Source organism: Ixodes scapularis, unplaced genomic scaffold (genome assembly GCF_016920785.2).
Source record: "Ixodes scapularis isolate PalLabHiFi unplaced genomic scaffold, ASM1692078v2 PGA_scaffold1__304_contigs__length_218370807, whole genome shotgun sequence".
Classification (NCBI taxonomy): Eukaryota; Metazoa; Arthropoda; class Arachnida; order Ixodida; family Ixodidae; genus Ixodes; species Ixodes scapularis.
In genome coordinates, this window is record NW_024609846.1 from 6,997,079 (window position 1) to 7,014,340 (window position 17,262).

At 42.9% G+C, this 17,262-nt stretch overlaps 1 protein-coding gene across 1 annotated transcript in view; it reads left to right on the forward strand.

Moving 5' to 3' along the window:
* Positions 1-806: 806 nt before the first annotated feature.
* The window catches only part of LOC8039848 (mitochondrial sodium/calcium exchanger protein), a 31,948-nt gene continuing 15,492 nt past the window's right edge, over positions 807-17,262 (forward strand). Inside the window, exons 1-7 of the mRNA XM_029981387.3 lie at positions 807-1,001; positions 4,024-4,176; positions 12,181-12,233; positions 13,380-13,437; positions 13,608-13,710; positions 14,531-14,698; positions 15,761-15,889. Of these exons, the coding sequence (XP_029837247.2) occupies positions 963-1,001; positions 4,024-4,176; positions 12,181-12,233; positions 13,380-13,437; positions 13,608-13,710; positions 14,531-14,698; positions 15,761-15,889 (703 nt within the window). The 5' untranslated portion in view covers positions 807-962. The remainder of the gene's footprint in view (positions 1,002-4,023; positions 4,177-12,180; positions 12,234-13,379; positions 13,438-13,607; positions 13,711-14,530; positions 14,699-15,760; positions 15,890-17,262) is intronic.

Here is a 17,262-nt window from a genome sequence, read left to right on the forward strand (position 1 = left end):
AGTGTGAAATTCTTTTGTGCCGTTATTTCATTCACACAAGGTAGCTTGCGCCGCAAAACTTGCTAGGTGATATATGCTATCAACAGGAAGCATTCTGTAACTCGATTATGAACTCCCTGTACTCGTGTCGAGAGAGAATATTGGGCACCGCCCAAAAACAATATGAAGTTTAAATACCCTTATTAATCTAGCTGTGTCCACATGTGACTGCATTCTTTTTAATATCAGTCTTCAAATCTGGAGTTGACCCTCTTCTATGCTACTTATACTCTGCGAGCCATATGCAAAAAAAAAAAAAAAAAAAAAAAAAACGAATGCATAAACATTACGCGTAACACTCGAAAAGCGAAGCCAATTTGGCGTACGCCCATTTCCCCCCGTTAAGGAGTCCATGACTGTCACACAGCACGCCGAAGTATCTTTGAGAGACCGTCCCGGTGCTTATCAAAAGGAGCAACAATGTTGTGACGTCAGCGTTCCACCGCTTTGCTTCGGACGGACGTCGGCGAGACAGTAACATCTTGTCGACGATAAGGGGAAAACAAATCGTCTCTTCCCCTCCACTCCATGTTCGCGCCATACACGCATCGATAAGCACACGCCTGATACGAACCGCATGCGACAGCCTTAACTACCCCCTCTATAATGCCTCTCCTCCGAATAATCCGACAACAAGAAAGTGGAGGTGGGGACGACAAAAGTCCGTGGTGTCCCGCGATTGCCAAGGAACATAGGCGAACGGGGTCAGGTGATTCGCGGATCGACCAATCAGAACGCGGACAGGTACCTCCGGGGTATTTAAGGCGAGGTAGGCCCGGGACCCGCTCACACGAGGGTTCACTCCAGCCCATGCATCCGAGTGAGACCAGGCCCAAGTTCTTCGTTGTCACTTTTCGTCCGGATCAGTTCTCCGAAGCCACCTCCTGCCTCCGGCCGAGACTAAGCGTCTACGATTCTCCAGAATGGTGTCCCCAGATCCGATCCAGTTTATGGCGCTTCCTGTAAGTTCGACTCGGTCCTGATTTCCTTCTTTTTTGTCTGCCTAATGGGATATTTCGTGACGTGGTTTTGGCATATATGTGGAATTCGCAATTTTGGAAGTATGCGCGTGAATGTTTTTACCTCCGATTTTGTCAAATTTTCGAGATAACATTTTTTATTCTGTTTACCTGGTATATACGTTTAATGACGGATATGTTAGGTACATACGCTACATGCTTTTGCCCTAGATTGAGAGACGTCAAAGTTTTTGTTTTGTTTTTCTCGATAAATATTTTGGAATTTAACCTCGATAATGTGTTGCTTAGCCGATACAAACATTTAGTGATTTTTGCGTTATATTTCTAAAAGAAAAACATATTAATGAGGTTAAAGTCACTCCGTGAATTTGGAGATAATTGTTAAAATTATTTTATGCTAGTTTAAACCATTACGCTCAGCACTACTTCTTGATGAGAAATAAGATATTCACTTTTTCCTGCACATAACATTGGCGCCTGAAGTATTACCAGGTTTTCTACAAAACATCAAACTTGTTTTTATAAAAAAAAAGTAAAACGTTTTAGATGCCGATAGCAAATTAAATCTGATTTCCTCAAGCACATATACGTTATATTTGGATATTTATATTAGCTTTATATAAACACATATTTTCGACGTTTACTCCCAAACGTTTATGTTCTAGCTCCGCTGGCATATTGTGTCTGTTTGTACTTCTCAATAACTATTTTCGAGACTTTCATTTCTATTTCCCCCAGAACACTAAGGACTGTTTTATTACTAGATACCGCCTACGCATCACAATCTTGAGCCTGGCGATAATCCAGCTGCTGTCGACTTGCACTGCTATTGAAGTTACACGTTCACGCAGAACGAAGATGGAGATGCCTCCGGATAACTTGCACTATGCGCGCAAACACCACTCTGGATGCTAATAAACTCGAAAGTTACTTTTCTATACCTATCCTCGTAGGTTGTACGGAAGTTATACAGCTCAATAAGAATGAAGTTTGAAAGACTACTGGGTACTTTGAATTTCGAAAACATGTGGTTACAATTGAAAAGTCAGCAAAGAGCAAATAGTGGTGGCGTGATTGCTTAAGGATCAGAGCAATATTATACTTTTTTTTCGGCTAGCGTCACATTTGTAATACTGCTTTAAAAAAACAAAAACTGGATGGAGTTGTATATAAAGGTGAAACCGAAAAACTCAAAGGTCCTTTATATAATATGTTGCTAGCTGTGGCTTAAAAGGCAAACTGATTGCATTCACTGTTTGTGGCTACTCCTTCACTTCTTGGTAAAATAAATAGATGACTCCCACGTATAATTAGGGTTCCATTCAGGCAAGGTGTATCTAATGCCCCCGATAGTTTTTGTGATGCAAAAATCTGCGTGCAACTAGTCCATGGAGTGCGATATATTTTCTCGAGCTGTTCTGATGTGAACGGATTTATATGAAGAGCTGTAAAGCTCGGTTAAGGATCACAAAATCATTATAAATATATTTAACGTGTCTCCTTGATTTGTAACGATCATAAGTTGTTTAAAATGTATTAGGTTCTGGCTAACAAAACTGGTTTACTGATCGTTACGCTTTGTTATCGTGACAACTCAAATTGACTTTTAAGGGCTTCTTGTGTTAGAAAAAAAGTAGTTGTAAGATTTTCTTTTTGTTTGATATGCCTTTATGTAATTTATACCATTGAATGAAAGATGCACGAAGGCTTTATTCAAGTTCTAACTGGCATTGTGTGGACCGATCTTACTACGGGAAAAGGGGGGGGGCATAAAGGATTAATTATTTAATTGTAGTTCAAATTATGCAGATCGTTTATTCATTTTGAAAATGTATAGTGGTTTTCATTTACCTAAGCGCTGGAACTAAACGGATCCGAATATATAAATTATGTGGTTGCGGTGATAGTCCACTTCAATTTCAGTTTTTGCTCCGCTTCAATCGCATTAATGAGCTTTCGAGGTGTTAGGCAATGAGGCCCCGTGTCGTAAAAAAATATACCTGGAAATATGGACACTTCACGGATATCTTAAAACCATAAAAGTATATTACATTATTTCTACGATCTAATACTCGAAAATCCTATACTGATGAACGAACGCACCCCTGGGGTCCTAATACTCTTGGGGGAAAAGTCGGCAAGAAACCCGGCGGCTACAATTGGTGGGCACGAAGGCAATGTGCGGCGCTGGCCAAGCAGCACGGTCGCCAGATTTCTCGCCGACTTTCTCTCCGAGTGTTCAGATTAGAGCCCCTGCTTTGCATTTAGGTGCGTCTTGAGGAACAGGTTCCCAGCAACCGCACATTCGAAGTGGCAAAAAAAAAAAATTCAATGTAAATCTTTTATCGAATTACAAAACATCATCTTTGCCTCTTTGCTCCAAATACACTGAAGAATCAATTAACATTTTTCTTTGAAGCTTGATACCAATAAATGCTTTTGGAATCATCAAAGGTATCGATGTCGGGACGTTGCTACATAACCCCCATTGGCAGTTGACTCGGAAAATAAAAACAACTCACGAGAGCACTTTAGGAATAACGCTAAACGAAACTCACTTCGTGTGCCACCGACTTAAAGATGCTGCAAACAACGTGTTTTACAATGACTTAGTTTGCGTATTTTTCATAGACCAAAAACGGTCGACCGTTTTTGGTGTTCACAGATTTATTAGTACAATTTATGTCTAGCGATCGCTAAACATAAATTGTACTAATAAATCTGTGTCAAGAATAGATACCCCGATTACGTAGAATCACTTTGTTCCGAGTGTATATATCCGCAAACAAAACATTTTTGAAAAAAAAAAAGAAAAACAAAAAAAAAAAAAGAAATCACGATATGTCAGAAGCGTAAAATACGGTCCCTTTAAAAAACAGAATGATATTTCGACCCTACGGCGGGAATGAAACTGTTACCTCAGCATGAATTCGCGATGATGTGTTCCTAAAATGGCAAGCCGAACGTTGGATATACCTTGATTTTCTTTTTTTTTATCTCACAGTGCCGGGACGTGACCAGCTGGAACCTGACTGACCGGTGTCACTTTGTCCGCTCTGTACCTTCCTGCGAACCCAATGCGGGTTTCATCGACTACCTGGAGGTCATCTACTGCCTCCTGGGGCCGGAAAAGCACCTGTACACCTTAGGCATGAGCGTGAGTTAGAATCATCAATCACAGATCTAATGAAAAACTAAACGACTTATACAGGTTGCTCACCTAACGTTGTTGACTGCGCAAGCTGCTTTATCTACTCAATTTTAAGTCGCACTCCGCAGCTCGTTCACGTGGATCATTTTAAGCTCAGCTTCTTCACCCTTAAAATGTATCGTGCATTTCCTCTTCTCTTTTTCCAAGCTGCGCTGTCGTCTGGTTCTTAAGCATCATGTATATCTAAAGATTCATTCAAGCGCCTCGTAAATAAACAGTGATTCAGGTTCTGCAGCTTTCACGAGTTCAAATAGAGTCCCCGAAAGGAAGTGGGGATACGCACGATGTGGAATGTTTAACGATTCGTCCGGGGGCGCTCCCAGATAATCGGCGAGTGGATGTAATCAAGTGAATGGGAAACTTCCAAGCAGAGTCAAAGAGGTCAGTCTCTTTCCGATAGGGTGGTAGTTTACTCGCGTGGAAAACCTGTCCGGTCTGGTTAAAAGAGCATAATCGCCCACGATCCTTCATGCCGTTATCTTGGGCACTTGAGTACAGAAGCTGAAAACAGGTGTCGGCACTTCTTCCCCTCGTCCTCCCGCCTTTCTCCGAGTTATGACCATGACTCAACTACTTTCCCAAAGAAGGATTAACAATTCCCCTGGCCTGGAAACTATCCATCACGCTATGGGAGAGTGTTTCCTGCGTACAAAGTGAACTACCAAATGCGTTTCCTAAGTGCTATGAGAAAACCTATCGTAAGTAGGCCTCGTTCTCCGGCCGAAATTTAGTTTTAGAGTGCTGCTTTTAGGCACCCGTTTCCATGTTCCGGGGCGTCGCCGTAACCACTCTAAATTTAGCGGGAAAATTGACTTCACGTGACCTCAACACCAATTCGATTCCCCGTTAAAATTAGCGGGTATCGAATCCCTGTTGAGGTCACGTGACATCAATTTTCCAGTTAAATCTAGCGGAGAAACTGAATTTGTTCTTAGGTGACGGGACACCAAGTCATGAGACGTCGTTTCTCCCCTACATTAAACGGGGAAACTGAATCGGAGGAGGAGGGGAGAGGAGAAGATGGAGAGGGAGGAGAGGGTACGGAGGAGGAGGAGGATGGGATACCCTTCCCTCTGTACCCTCCCCTCTGTACCCACCTCTCCTTCCCTCAAGAGCTGCGCTTTAATTTTTGATTAGAGAGATTTCTAAACGTCTTTCATTTTTTAGAGCGCAGCTCTTAGGCGCCAGTTTTCGTGTTTTGCGGAGTCGGCGTCAGCGTGACCGCGCTGAATTTAGCGGGAAAATTGACTTCACGTGACCTAGACACCATTTCAATACTCCGCTAAATTTAGCGGGGAAAGTGACGTCACATGACTTCGTGTCGCGTTACCTATGAACAAGTTTAGTTTCGCTGCATGATTTAGCGGGAAAAATAACATCACCTGACCTCAGCACCACTTCGATTACCGCTAAATTTAGCGGTGAATTGGATAGCTGTTGAGGTCACGTCACGTCGATTCCCGCCTAAATTTAGCAGGGGATCGAACTGCTGTTGAGGTCTCCTGACTTCGATTTTCCTGATAAATCTAGCGGAGAAACTAATTTGTTCATGGTGACGCGACGCCACGTCATGTCCCGTCATTTTTTCCGGTATATCTCACGGGGAAACTGAATTGGTGTTAATGTCACGTGGCGTCAATTTTTCACCTAAATTTGGCGTGGAAATTGCGAGGAGGGGAGGGTACAGAGGAGGAGGAGGAGTGGAGGTTACGTAGGAGGACGGAAGGGTACACAGGAGGAGGGGAGAGGAGGGGAAAGAAAGAGAGGACGAGGAGGGGAGGGGAGAAAAAGGAGGGATATACCATCCCCTCCGTACCCTCCTCTCCTCCTCCTCAGGAGCTGCGCTCTAATTTCGCGTTAGAGAGATTTGTAAACGTGTTACATTTTTTTTTTCTGGGAATTTAGGGCCTTAAAAAGCCCAAAGAAGCCAAGTTGCAGCAAAACTTCACCTTCTTTCGCCAGGGTCTGGGTATCTTGACCATTATTCGCCAAACAAGTGCCAAAGCTAGGCTTCGCTGCTTGTAATTTAGCTGTCATCTCATATCGTTGGGCTTAAATTGCCGAACAAGTAGCAGAGTCGGGCTTTGCTTCTGGTTGTTAGGTTCTCATGTGGCCATTTTGGGCCTAAATTTCCAAACAAGCGCTAGATCTATACTTGTACTACTGGTTCCCTCGTACATACGTCACATGACTTCGTGTCTCTTTGCCTCAAGTTTGAATCTTTGCCTCAAGTCTGGGACTTTGGAAATTTTGTGTCGAGCCAGAAAAAAACAGAGAAGCGCAAAAGAACTACTTTAACACTGGCACAAGCTAACGCCTTGGAACAAGACCGTATTCGGTCAGAGGATTTCCCCAAGAATTGTCAAGTTTGTACCGGTGTTTTTCCCGCTTGCTACCTGGAATCAGTTCGGAAAGGCATTAATACTTCTCCGGCATTTCAAGAGACAGCGTCGAGGGCAGTTACGACAACATTAGCAAGCCAGCCAGTAACCTTTGCTTCACAGCATCTTTCTAGCGTGTGTTGGTGCCTCGAAGACATGTTTAAAAGCCGCCATCTTGTGCCTTTGATACCCTAAAAGATTAGGCGTATACACTTCGCGAATGCCCACAGTGCAGACAAAGGCCCAGCAGATGTGTGAGCCTAACTCAGTAGTATATTTTTTCTGTGTGAGTGATCATCCATAAAAAAACTCTTTGCAAGGTGAGGGCTCGCGCATGAACCTTTTAAGAAGCCGCAGATGTTTGTGAAATAGACTATATTGCGGCGCTTCCAAATACGCGTTCAACGTTGCTGACACACGCGCAGATGCCGAATCACGGAGCATGAAGACAGTGGGGCTTGAAGGGGTTAATTAACCGAAATATAGATTTTGCAACATAAGGCCGCAGAAACGTTGAACGGGACCCCACGAACTGCAAGACCATATTTATAGATCGATATATCAAACGAATGGCCGTATGTTTGGAAAATTAGGGCGCGATAAAGTGAGGACTCTGTCGTCACGATCTTCCTGGCACACTTGAGAATGAGGGTAAGAAGGCTCGCTTCCTCCTCCTTGTTGCAAGTCGTGTTGCAAGTTGCGCCAGGGAGCGGTGACACGATAGAAAGGCAGAACAAGAGACTTAATATGGCGATCGGCTCAGAGCCGGGTACGTTCTAGCCACGGGCGCAAGGCACGAGTTCATGCGCCCGAGCCGCGGAGCTTTATCTGCTCGGCTGCTCAGTGTAGCGCTATCCAACATCTCCCCCATACAGAAGAGTCAAAGTCTTTGGGGAGCCTTGACGCATCGGCCACTTCTCGTGTGTGAATGAAGATTGCCTTCACATTGTGTACGTGGCGCTTGGGCATCTTCGCTGTCAACGACTTCCGCCTCCCGGGCATTGGCAGGAAAAGGAACAAGATGAGTTCGGTTACGTCGCACAACCCCGTTGTCAGTGTCTACGAAGTAAGACCTGGGTTCCTCTGCTGGTCTCTGCACTGTACCTTTCTGCTTGATGTCAGTGATCCAAACTTCATCTCCATTTAGGACTTCAGGCAGTGTGCGTACGCCATGCCGTCGATTGAAGTCTTTCTTCTGGTTTTCTCGGTAGAGTTCTTCAAAGTCGCGAAGTTTTCTCATGTCTGGCATGTGAGGCATGAGCATCTCGGGAACAATAGGGAGCTTGGTTCGTAAACGTCGACCCATAAGTAGTTCAGCGGGGCTGTAGCCGTTCTTCAGCGGAGTCGACCTGTAAGAGAGAAGGGTCAAGTATGGGTCTTTCGTTTTTTCCATTGATTTCTTGATGCATTTCACGGCTGCTTCCGCAAGTCCATTACTTTGGAGAAAATACGGGCTTGAGGTGGTATGCTTGAACCCGTATTCTCGAGCAAATGTAGCGAAATCTGATGACGAGAACTGAGGCCCATTGTCGGACACTACCACCTCTGGAATGCCGTGGCGAGCGAAGATTGATTTGCAGTGGTTAATGACGGTAAGCGATGTGAGTTTCTCAAGTCGTGCTATCTCGGGGTACCTTGAGAAATAATCTGTCATGATCAACCACCAGTGGCTGTTGAAGTAGTAAAGATCCATTGCAACGCGCTGCCATGGTCGGTCAGGAAATTCCGTGTTTAGAAGCGGCATCTTGCGATTGCGCGTGGTTTTGATGCATTCGTTGCATTGCTTTACTGTGGCAGTTATCTCTGCTGCTATTGTTGGCCACCAGACACAGTCCCTTGCTCTTGCTTGTGTTTTCGTGATGCCGAAGTGGCCTTCGTGAAGGAGGTGCATGATCTCTTTTCTGCACGAGACAGGAACGACGACACGGGCTGCATAGAGGAGCAAGTCGTCTTCTACGGTGAGCTGGTGTCGGTACTCAAAGAAAGGTTTCAGGTCTTGCGGCAAGTCTCTTCTGGATGGCCACTGCTTTGAGCTTAGTTTTCGTAGCTGGTTACCGACTGTGTCCGATTTTTGGCCTTCTTTTAGCCATTGTAGGCAATGGTCCTTGACTGGGATAGCTTTGTTCAAGGAACAGACAAAGGCTTCGACGTCTTTTTCAAGGTCTGTGTCCCCTGTCTGTTGTAGAGGTGCTCGGGAAAGTGTGTCAGCAGCTAGTAGGTCCTTCCCTGGTACATATTCTACGCTGTATTGGTAGCGCATCATCCTCATCTTCAGCCGCTGGAGTCTGAGTGTCAAGTCGTCAAGAGTTTTCGACATGAGGATGGGGACGAGCGGCTTGTGGTCTGTCTCCAGCTTGAACGTTTTTCCAACCAGGTAATCCTCGAACTTCCCGCATGCCCAGACTAAGGCAAGAGCCTCTTTCTCAATCTGCGCGTAGCGCTTTTCGGTGTCTGAGAGCAATCTTGAGGCGTATGCAATGACAGCGAACTTGCCATCTGTTTGTCGCTGCCGGATCAGTGCTCCAAGTCCGAAGGAAGAAGCGTCTGCGCTGACGACTGTGACCTTTCCGGGGTCGTATACGCCCAGTACGGGACGAGAAGATAGTACTGTCGTCCATTTGTCAAATGCTTGTTGCTGTGGAGAGTCCCAAAGAAACTCCTGCTTCTTCGACAACAAGGATGAAAGTGGCTGAAGAACCTCTGAAAGGTTTGGCACGAAGCGGGCAAGGTACGTGGCCATACCCAGTACTCTTTGCTCATCGTTGGCGGCATCCCACTTCTGACACCATGTTGCAAGTCGTGTTGCAAGTTGCGCCAGGGAGCGGTGACACGATAGAAAGGCAGAACAAGAGGCTTAATATGGCGATCGGCTCAGAGCCGGGTACGTTCTAGCCACGGGCGCAAGGCACGAGTTCATGCGCACGAGCCGCGGAGCCCTATCTGCTCGGCTGCTCAGTGTAGCGCTATCCAACACTCCTCACTTCGGTTCACCGGCTCGAGGGGGCGAAGCGAGGAGGAGAGGGAATGAGAATCGTGACGTCCCATGTCTCGTCGGCCTCGTCGGCCGTGTTCAATCGCGCATTCCTTTTCTGAATATCAGGCCATCCGCTTGTGATATCGCTGTATGAGTGGTGTTTTTGAGTTCTGCAGTGCCCCGCCTATCGCTGCAGCCCTGTTTTGTGAGCTCGAAATTCGGGTTCAGTGTCCCTTTAACGATCCTTGCAAGCACACACATGTAGAGAGAGTTAGCGAGATGTGAGGTCTAGTGCTGTCACTCATCCCAACAAGCTGGTACTGCTAAAAGAACAGGAATTACTTCTGTCCAAATGAACGACCAAGATGTGTTATAGATATTACAAATACGTATCAAGGGATAAGCAAGTAATAGCTGTAAGTTTCTCGGAGATGGTTTGATCCATACAACGATTAAACATGTCTGACGGAAGGCGTTAGGCTGAAAACGATGGAGCTTTTTCCGCACTTAGCGCTACATTCCTTATTTCAAGGGTGAGCAAAGATACTTATATGTGCCCTTGAAATCAGGTACCTCTTTTTCTATCAAACATTGCACTTTTCATCTAAAAATATATTGTTGTTTTTCGATAGATTTTATAAGGACTGCTTCGCGCAATACGCGCAAAACCTGGTTTTGTTTTCCTTGAGTTGAGGAGGTCTATTTGGGTCTGTACAAGGCCATTAGAACTTAGCGCCTTCCTTGGGAAGGCAATAGTAATACAGTGTATTTCGGGCCTTAGTCGGCACCAGGCGTATAGTCCGGAGGTATAAATTTTGCTTCAAAAACAAAAGCTTTTCCTTCGATTTCCACACCCAGTGCTTAGCCCACATCTGGCGCTTAGCCCGCATGAAAACTATTCCTATGTAGCGCACATTGACAATTGCCTGCTTCATTAGTTCACCAGGAAAGGTTCCTTGTTAACCTTTCCTTAAATCAGGTCCCCAACTTTCTTGGACATCGACGCCTCGGCGAGTGCATTAAAATAAGGATTTCAACTGAACAACAAACATCGTAATGTTCCCAAGGAATATTTGAATGGCAGTTATAAAATATCCATAAGCAGGAATTAAACTTTTGGACGCCTGTAAATTTTACTCACTGCTCTAAAATTTTTTTTGGAATCAATTTTATGGGCTACCTTTACATAATTATACATTTTTTATTTTTTTTACAAAAAATCGTAATGTTCACAAGGACTGTCATTGCCTGGGTATGCGAAAACGCAAATCAAAGTGAATTTTGATATTTTCTTCAAAACATTTTAATCCTCGGAATGTCCCAGAAATATGGCCATGTAAAAAAATGTTTATTTACGTACTCTGTCATTTACGAATTCCGTTGTGTCCCGTCATATTGAACAATCTGGAAAATAAGTTATTTTGTGGTTCTCACCTAGAGGTAGTCAGTGTCACGTAAGCTAAATTTTACACAGGGCCTGTCCGGAAAATACGGTACTAAGGTGACGACACCTTATTATAGAGTGTTCAATATGTATGGTCACGGACGCGGTTTCCTAACCCCGTGTCTTTATTGAGAGTTCCTCGTTACACGCACAACGTTGTCAGCATTGAATTATTTTCTTATACACGTCGCCCATGGAAAGAGAGCATTCGTTCGTGACTGGAACCAGTGCCTGTGGAGAGTTGTATTAAGCGATTTCAAGTTGTTTTAGTAAATGTCATTGTCTTAGCTTCCGTCACTGAGATGTGAAGGACTCTCAGCGACGTTGAAATAATTTAGATCTGCTTTTGCCGCCTGATTTGCAGACAACGGTGCCATTAGAGAGCCTGAGAGGCCATTTAGAATCATCGACCGGACGCTTAGCTTTAAGAATATTGCACTGAAAGTTGAGCTCAGGGACTGCTCGAAAGTGCTGAGAAGATTTGGGTGATATGGATATGAAGGACATTTTGAAAGCCAAAGGGTAGTAGTGGCCTTATATTTAAACCAGGTAGGGATTTTTGAAGTACCAAAACGAGCCCTATTACACATGACATACTCCGTAATAGGCCTTATTCAGAAAAACGGCGAACTACTGCGAAAAACAGGTATCAGAGTTAATCTCTTTGCAATGCTATGCCGATTGTTCTTGAAAGAGGAATCCCTCTAACATGGCTACCTGCGTTGCACCATGCGATCGATAAATAATTGTTAAGCGTGTGCCTCTTATAATAATTTATTTGTTTCATATTGTCCCTGAAGCCATTGCGTCGGTAGGGGGGGAAGAGTATCAATGCCTATACAGGTACCTAAGTATATTATTTCGGTTTTGAAAAATTAAACAGAAACACACTTATTCAGAACTAACCATTGATATAAAAAAGACATTTATAAAATTGGACCTCTTACGTGTGTGCAAATAGGGGTGTTACAATTCGCATAAACCGAGGGGTTATTTCTGTTTTGTGCATCTGTGAATCCTTTGCCTATTTTCGCTAGGAGTTCACAGCTACATTTTGAGAAATGGAGAACCTAGTATAGCAAAAAGTGTAATTTTGTTTTAATGATACCTATAGGAAATATTAAATTACCTTGTGATTCTATGCATTTCAGGTGGTGTGGCTGTTAATGCTGTTCGTCGCTCTCGGAATTACATCCGGAGACTTGTAAGCAAACCTATTTTAAATAAAGCGCGCCATCCGGATTTAGCTATATACTGGTATGCGGCGCTGCCCGAATCGCATGAAAAAAAAGTTTTTTTTTTCAAGTGTTATGTGCACTATTTTATTTCCTTGGTTTTTTGGTTTCTTAAGTACGTTAACGCTGTATCTAAGCACTGAATATTTGTCAATAAAAGTAGGATGAAGTGCCAATACTACTACACCTGCCTTTAGAGACAATGTTCATTATGGTATCTTTCATTTATTTCCAACAGCATTGCACCTTGTAGATTATTTATCTTTACGAACCGCCTAGGCTTTCTGCATGCTATCCTTTCTCTGAGAACATGAATTTGTAGTCTAAGTACTATCTAATGGAAAAACTCAAGCGAAGTTACCTTCTTTATGCAGTGCAAAGGTCTAGTGATCTGCCGGAGTCGTTACTAAGGTCTAACCCGATGGCGTCAGCATATTTTTGTCGCAACCTGCGAAATTCCCAGACATCATAATGGGGTTGGACTTTAATATCCAGGCTAGGATATCTTGGCTAGTGTTAGCTTTGACGAGTGTTCAAATATCCGTAAGTTTAAATTTTTACACGAGTAAAAAGGGAAGGAAACTGCAGTAGAAATGTTAATTCCTTGGTATGTATAAAATGCGATGTGCAAAACGTCCTGAGATTCAACAACTAAATATTTAAAGGGCGTTTATTATGAATTTTCAACGTTTTTAGTTCGCACGTCACTATACAAAAATAATTCCATTTACCTCCTTCAGTCCTGTTACATTCCTCAAATTGGCTTTCATTTTTCGATTGGCGACGGTGAAACCTTACGCAATATTTGCTCAGCGCGATCACGTGCGTTTTTGTTTTATTCGTAGTTCGGAAGGGAATAGCCATGGTTATATTTTATCTATTTTCAAAGTTCAATATGTGTGATACAGCACCCAATAGTGAAGGATACGGTAATGAAGCAATATATGTTGACCTTGTTGTACATTGATTGATTTTGTCACAAATGTATATGCTGCGCTTTTAAGTGCTCATCGTCCCCATCTTTACTCGTTCGTTTGATGAAAATGCCGTAAAAAGCACTGATGCATTCCACACTTGCAAGAAACGCAATGCTGATTTTTCTGCGTTTATTTCAGCCTCACACCGGCGTTGTTCGTCATCTCCAAGACCCTGCACATGTCGCAGAACGTAGCAGTATCCTTTCCGGCTACTTTTGAAGTCTAGGCATAAAAAAACACCAGTGAACATAAACATTTGTTATTAGCCATGCTCACTTTACTTTATTGTTTGATTCAACTACTTCGCAAAAAAAATTGAATTAGTTGCTCAGTCGGAGCACATGTATTTTCTTTGACTCTTCACATGGCGTAACCTTGCTTGCCTTTGGAAATGGATCCCCAGACATATTCTCATCCCTGGCTGGGATAAGACAAGGATCCTACGAGCTTGTTATCGGCGGCCTAATAGGTAAAGCTGTTTATCTCTTTTTTATGTTTTTTTTTTTTGGAAGCACGTTTTTTTTTCGCTAAGGGTAAACTTTGAGATGACTAAAAAAATTATTTTAACGATTTTAAATATAATAATAAAGATATTAGTAATAAAGTCGTGTTTCGTTTATATGGACCACGCTAATAGGGATACTCCGATATATAGGCACCATTTTCGGTGAAAAACTGGGAAAATACAGGCATTCTTGTGTCGTTGCTATGGACAACTCACATTATGAGCTATTTTTTGGGGGGAACGGAGGTGTCCATCATAACGAGACATCGTTATTTCATTTTCCGACAAAAATACACAATGTTGTGGAGACGACTAGAAAGCAAATTGTTGAAACAGCTTGGCTACTCCCAAGCCCCCAAGATACAGCAACAGAAAAGCATAATAAATAAAACACAGAAATGTACATGTAACCAAACCATGAATGAATATATTTACGCAATATAAAAATATACAAAAAAGCACCCACAAAATCTTAAAATAAACTTTGCAGAAAAAAGGCAACATAAAAATTTGGAAAAAAATATGCAGCCATTAATTTTTTTGATGTAAACATTTTATGCGAAACAAAGATATGGGTTGTTGGGTTTTCATCTCCAGCTAGTTACACACTTTTTGTTAAATTAAATATAACAAAAAGCTTGCCACAATGTCTGTTTAAATGCAGAACAACGGTACCAACTAAAGTTTATGTCTAGATATAATGTGGAAAATTTGTGTAGAATCAAGCATGAAAATTTCAGTAGACAGAAATGATGACATAACGTATGTGATTTGTTATTTCCAGGTGGTGGCATCTTCGTGACAACTGTCGTTGCCGGCTCGGTGTTTCTGACCCAACCTTTTAAGCTGGCAGCCAGGCCCTTCTTGAGAGATTGCCTCTTCTATACATCAGCAGGCGTTTGGGCTTTTTATCTCTTCTACACAGGATCCCTCTCAATCGCTCATGCAATCGGTAGGTGTCTTTTGTCTCATTCACGTAATGCTCTATTTACAGTGGTTCTCAACCACTGATGTCTTGCGGACCGCTTGTGGTCGGCGGATATGATGGAGGACCCCGTTCGGGGTGCGGGGAAATGAAAGGTATAGGTTAATTATAATATTGATTTAATAAATGAATTAACTAAGGGCTAGTGTGAAGTGCAATTCGCTCATTGACATACACACAAGAAAGCTCACCCGAAAATAGGAACATTTCTTATGAATCTGAATAAATACAACTTTTATTGCCGCGCTTCATTGATGAGACAAGGCTTCGCGGACGTCTAGAATTCCTTCGCGGACCCCCATTTGAGAACCACATCTCTATTATTTTTAATTGGCGTCAGAGTAGCTATTTTTCGTATGTAACAACAGAGGCATGCTCTTCATCGTCAGCATGCTCTTCATCGTTAGACAGCTATATATCCAGAAAGCAGATTTAATAGAATAATATGGATTTGTATGACTTGGTGTTCTCGCATAAAACTCTGGAGAACCCCAGCCAAAGCCCAGGTTCCTTCTTAAAAAATAAAGTGCTGGTATAGTAATGCAGGGGTCAACTCTAAGGAGCGATAACATACATACCCGGTTTTTCACATGTGCTTGATTTTTTTTCAGGATACTCGTCTCAAGTCTCAATAATAAAGCACGGTTTGGCGCATAACTATGAATGATAGTGCGTTTGCATTAAAGCCAATACAATTTTGCAAAGGAAAGAAAAATATTATTTTGTGTTTGACAGATGTCCTACCATATCCGGATTGCCTGAGCTGGAAAAGTATATGTTTGAATAATGCCAATGTGTTCCAAATGTGCCTAAGTCTCATAGCTCGTCACAATTTTCAAAACAATGTATTGCACTTATGCAAGAGGAATATTCGTAAAATTTCCCGAAAATAATTTTTACAATTACACACTACAGTGCACAAAACTAAACAGCCCAGGTTTAAGAAAGCCCTGCATGAGACTCCCATTGATATTTAATTAGGCTCTATGTAATCAATTTAATTTTTTTTTATCTTCCCTACCCCGACAGGTTTCATCTGTCTGTATGGCGCTTACATACTTTTGGTCGTCGTGAGTGGAATCCTCTACCAAAAATACATCTGCACGAATGAGAAGTCAGAGGAGAAAGAGAAGAAAGAGGAAAAGTCACCGGAGAAAGGCAGGTTACAGCCCATCCTTGCCTGAGCTGAGCAGAGAGAAAGTCGCACCAGGGTCTGCGCCACACGCTCGCCATGTGGTGGGACACAGGCACCCGCGTCTGGGCTTTCGGCCGTCCGCGTCTTGGTTGCGGCGGAGGTGATCACTTCCGTCGAATCCGCCGACACTGGCTGCTCAAAGAACGGATCCGGCGTGCGTGTGTGTGTGATTGCACACGCAGAGTAAGGTGCTTCGGTCGCCTCGTTCTTTCGCGTGTTGCCACGCTACCTTGCTTGCCCTTGCAGCTCACCTCAAGAGTTGTAAGCTCTCTGAGTTTCTCTCTTACTCAACTCGAATCGCGAGAGTTCTTACTTGGGTTATGTTCTTTGTTCCTTTATTTGCATACCCTAACCAGATTCACTGTTCACCTGTTCATTGAAAGTTTATTTTGATCGGTTGTGCTGTTCTTGCTGGTGGTGCTTGTTGGAGACGCATGGATCTTGGTGCTTTTTGCAAATGCATGTTGCGAGGAAACCACGAAATCAAACTTAAACCTCTTCTCATTTCAAGAATGATCTCGAAATTGAGCTCTTTTGTTGATAATTCACCACGGTGTTGAGTTTCTGCTTCGTGGAGCCTCCCGTGGAAGAATTTCAGGAGAGCTCGAGGAAGTAGTTTTAACATCGGGTTTATTAGAACTCGGCACACCCTTGAAGCATGCAAAACTTTGGCTGCAAGTGCGTGGATTTCCAAGCAATAGGGGGCTTTTATGTTTTGCGTTTTTGTGAAAATATTAAGTTTCTTATTCCCTGAACAGTTTTCTGAGACGTAAATACATGCTTTAGAGTATAGTGGTAATTATAATACGATAACATTTTTGAAGCGATTACATTTACTGGAGCTTAGATTACCTCACTCTTTATAGACTGGTTGTCAAACGGTTTTAAAAAGCACCACACACATCTGTTCATAAAGCGTGTCACAAATGTACGCACAATATTAAAAGTCAATATTGAAATAAATTATAAGTTATTTATATATCTCTTCGTAAACCCTCTAGTAATCAGTACACTTCATTTTTGTGAGAAATGTCACATTAAAGGTTTTTTTCTAGTACAGGAGTGTTGTTCTATGTTCTGGGCATGTTCTGCGCTTGAGACTACACAACTATAGAGCAAGGCAATGCGGCAACTAAACACCCTGACTGTAGCTGATTTATTCTTTGATCGATCTTGATTTTTGAAAACAACTACTAAACAAAGAGAACTCAAATATTCGCATAAATGCTCAACTCCAGAATGAATGTGTGCAACATTTTGTGCCGAAGCAATCTCAAGCGCAGTACTTATGCTTTAATTGTTTCCGGACTTTGTCTTCCAGGACCGCTGCTAGTCA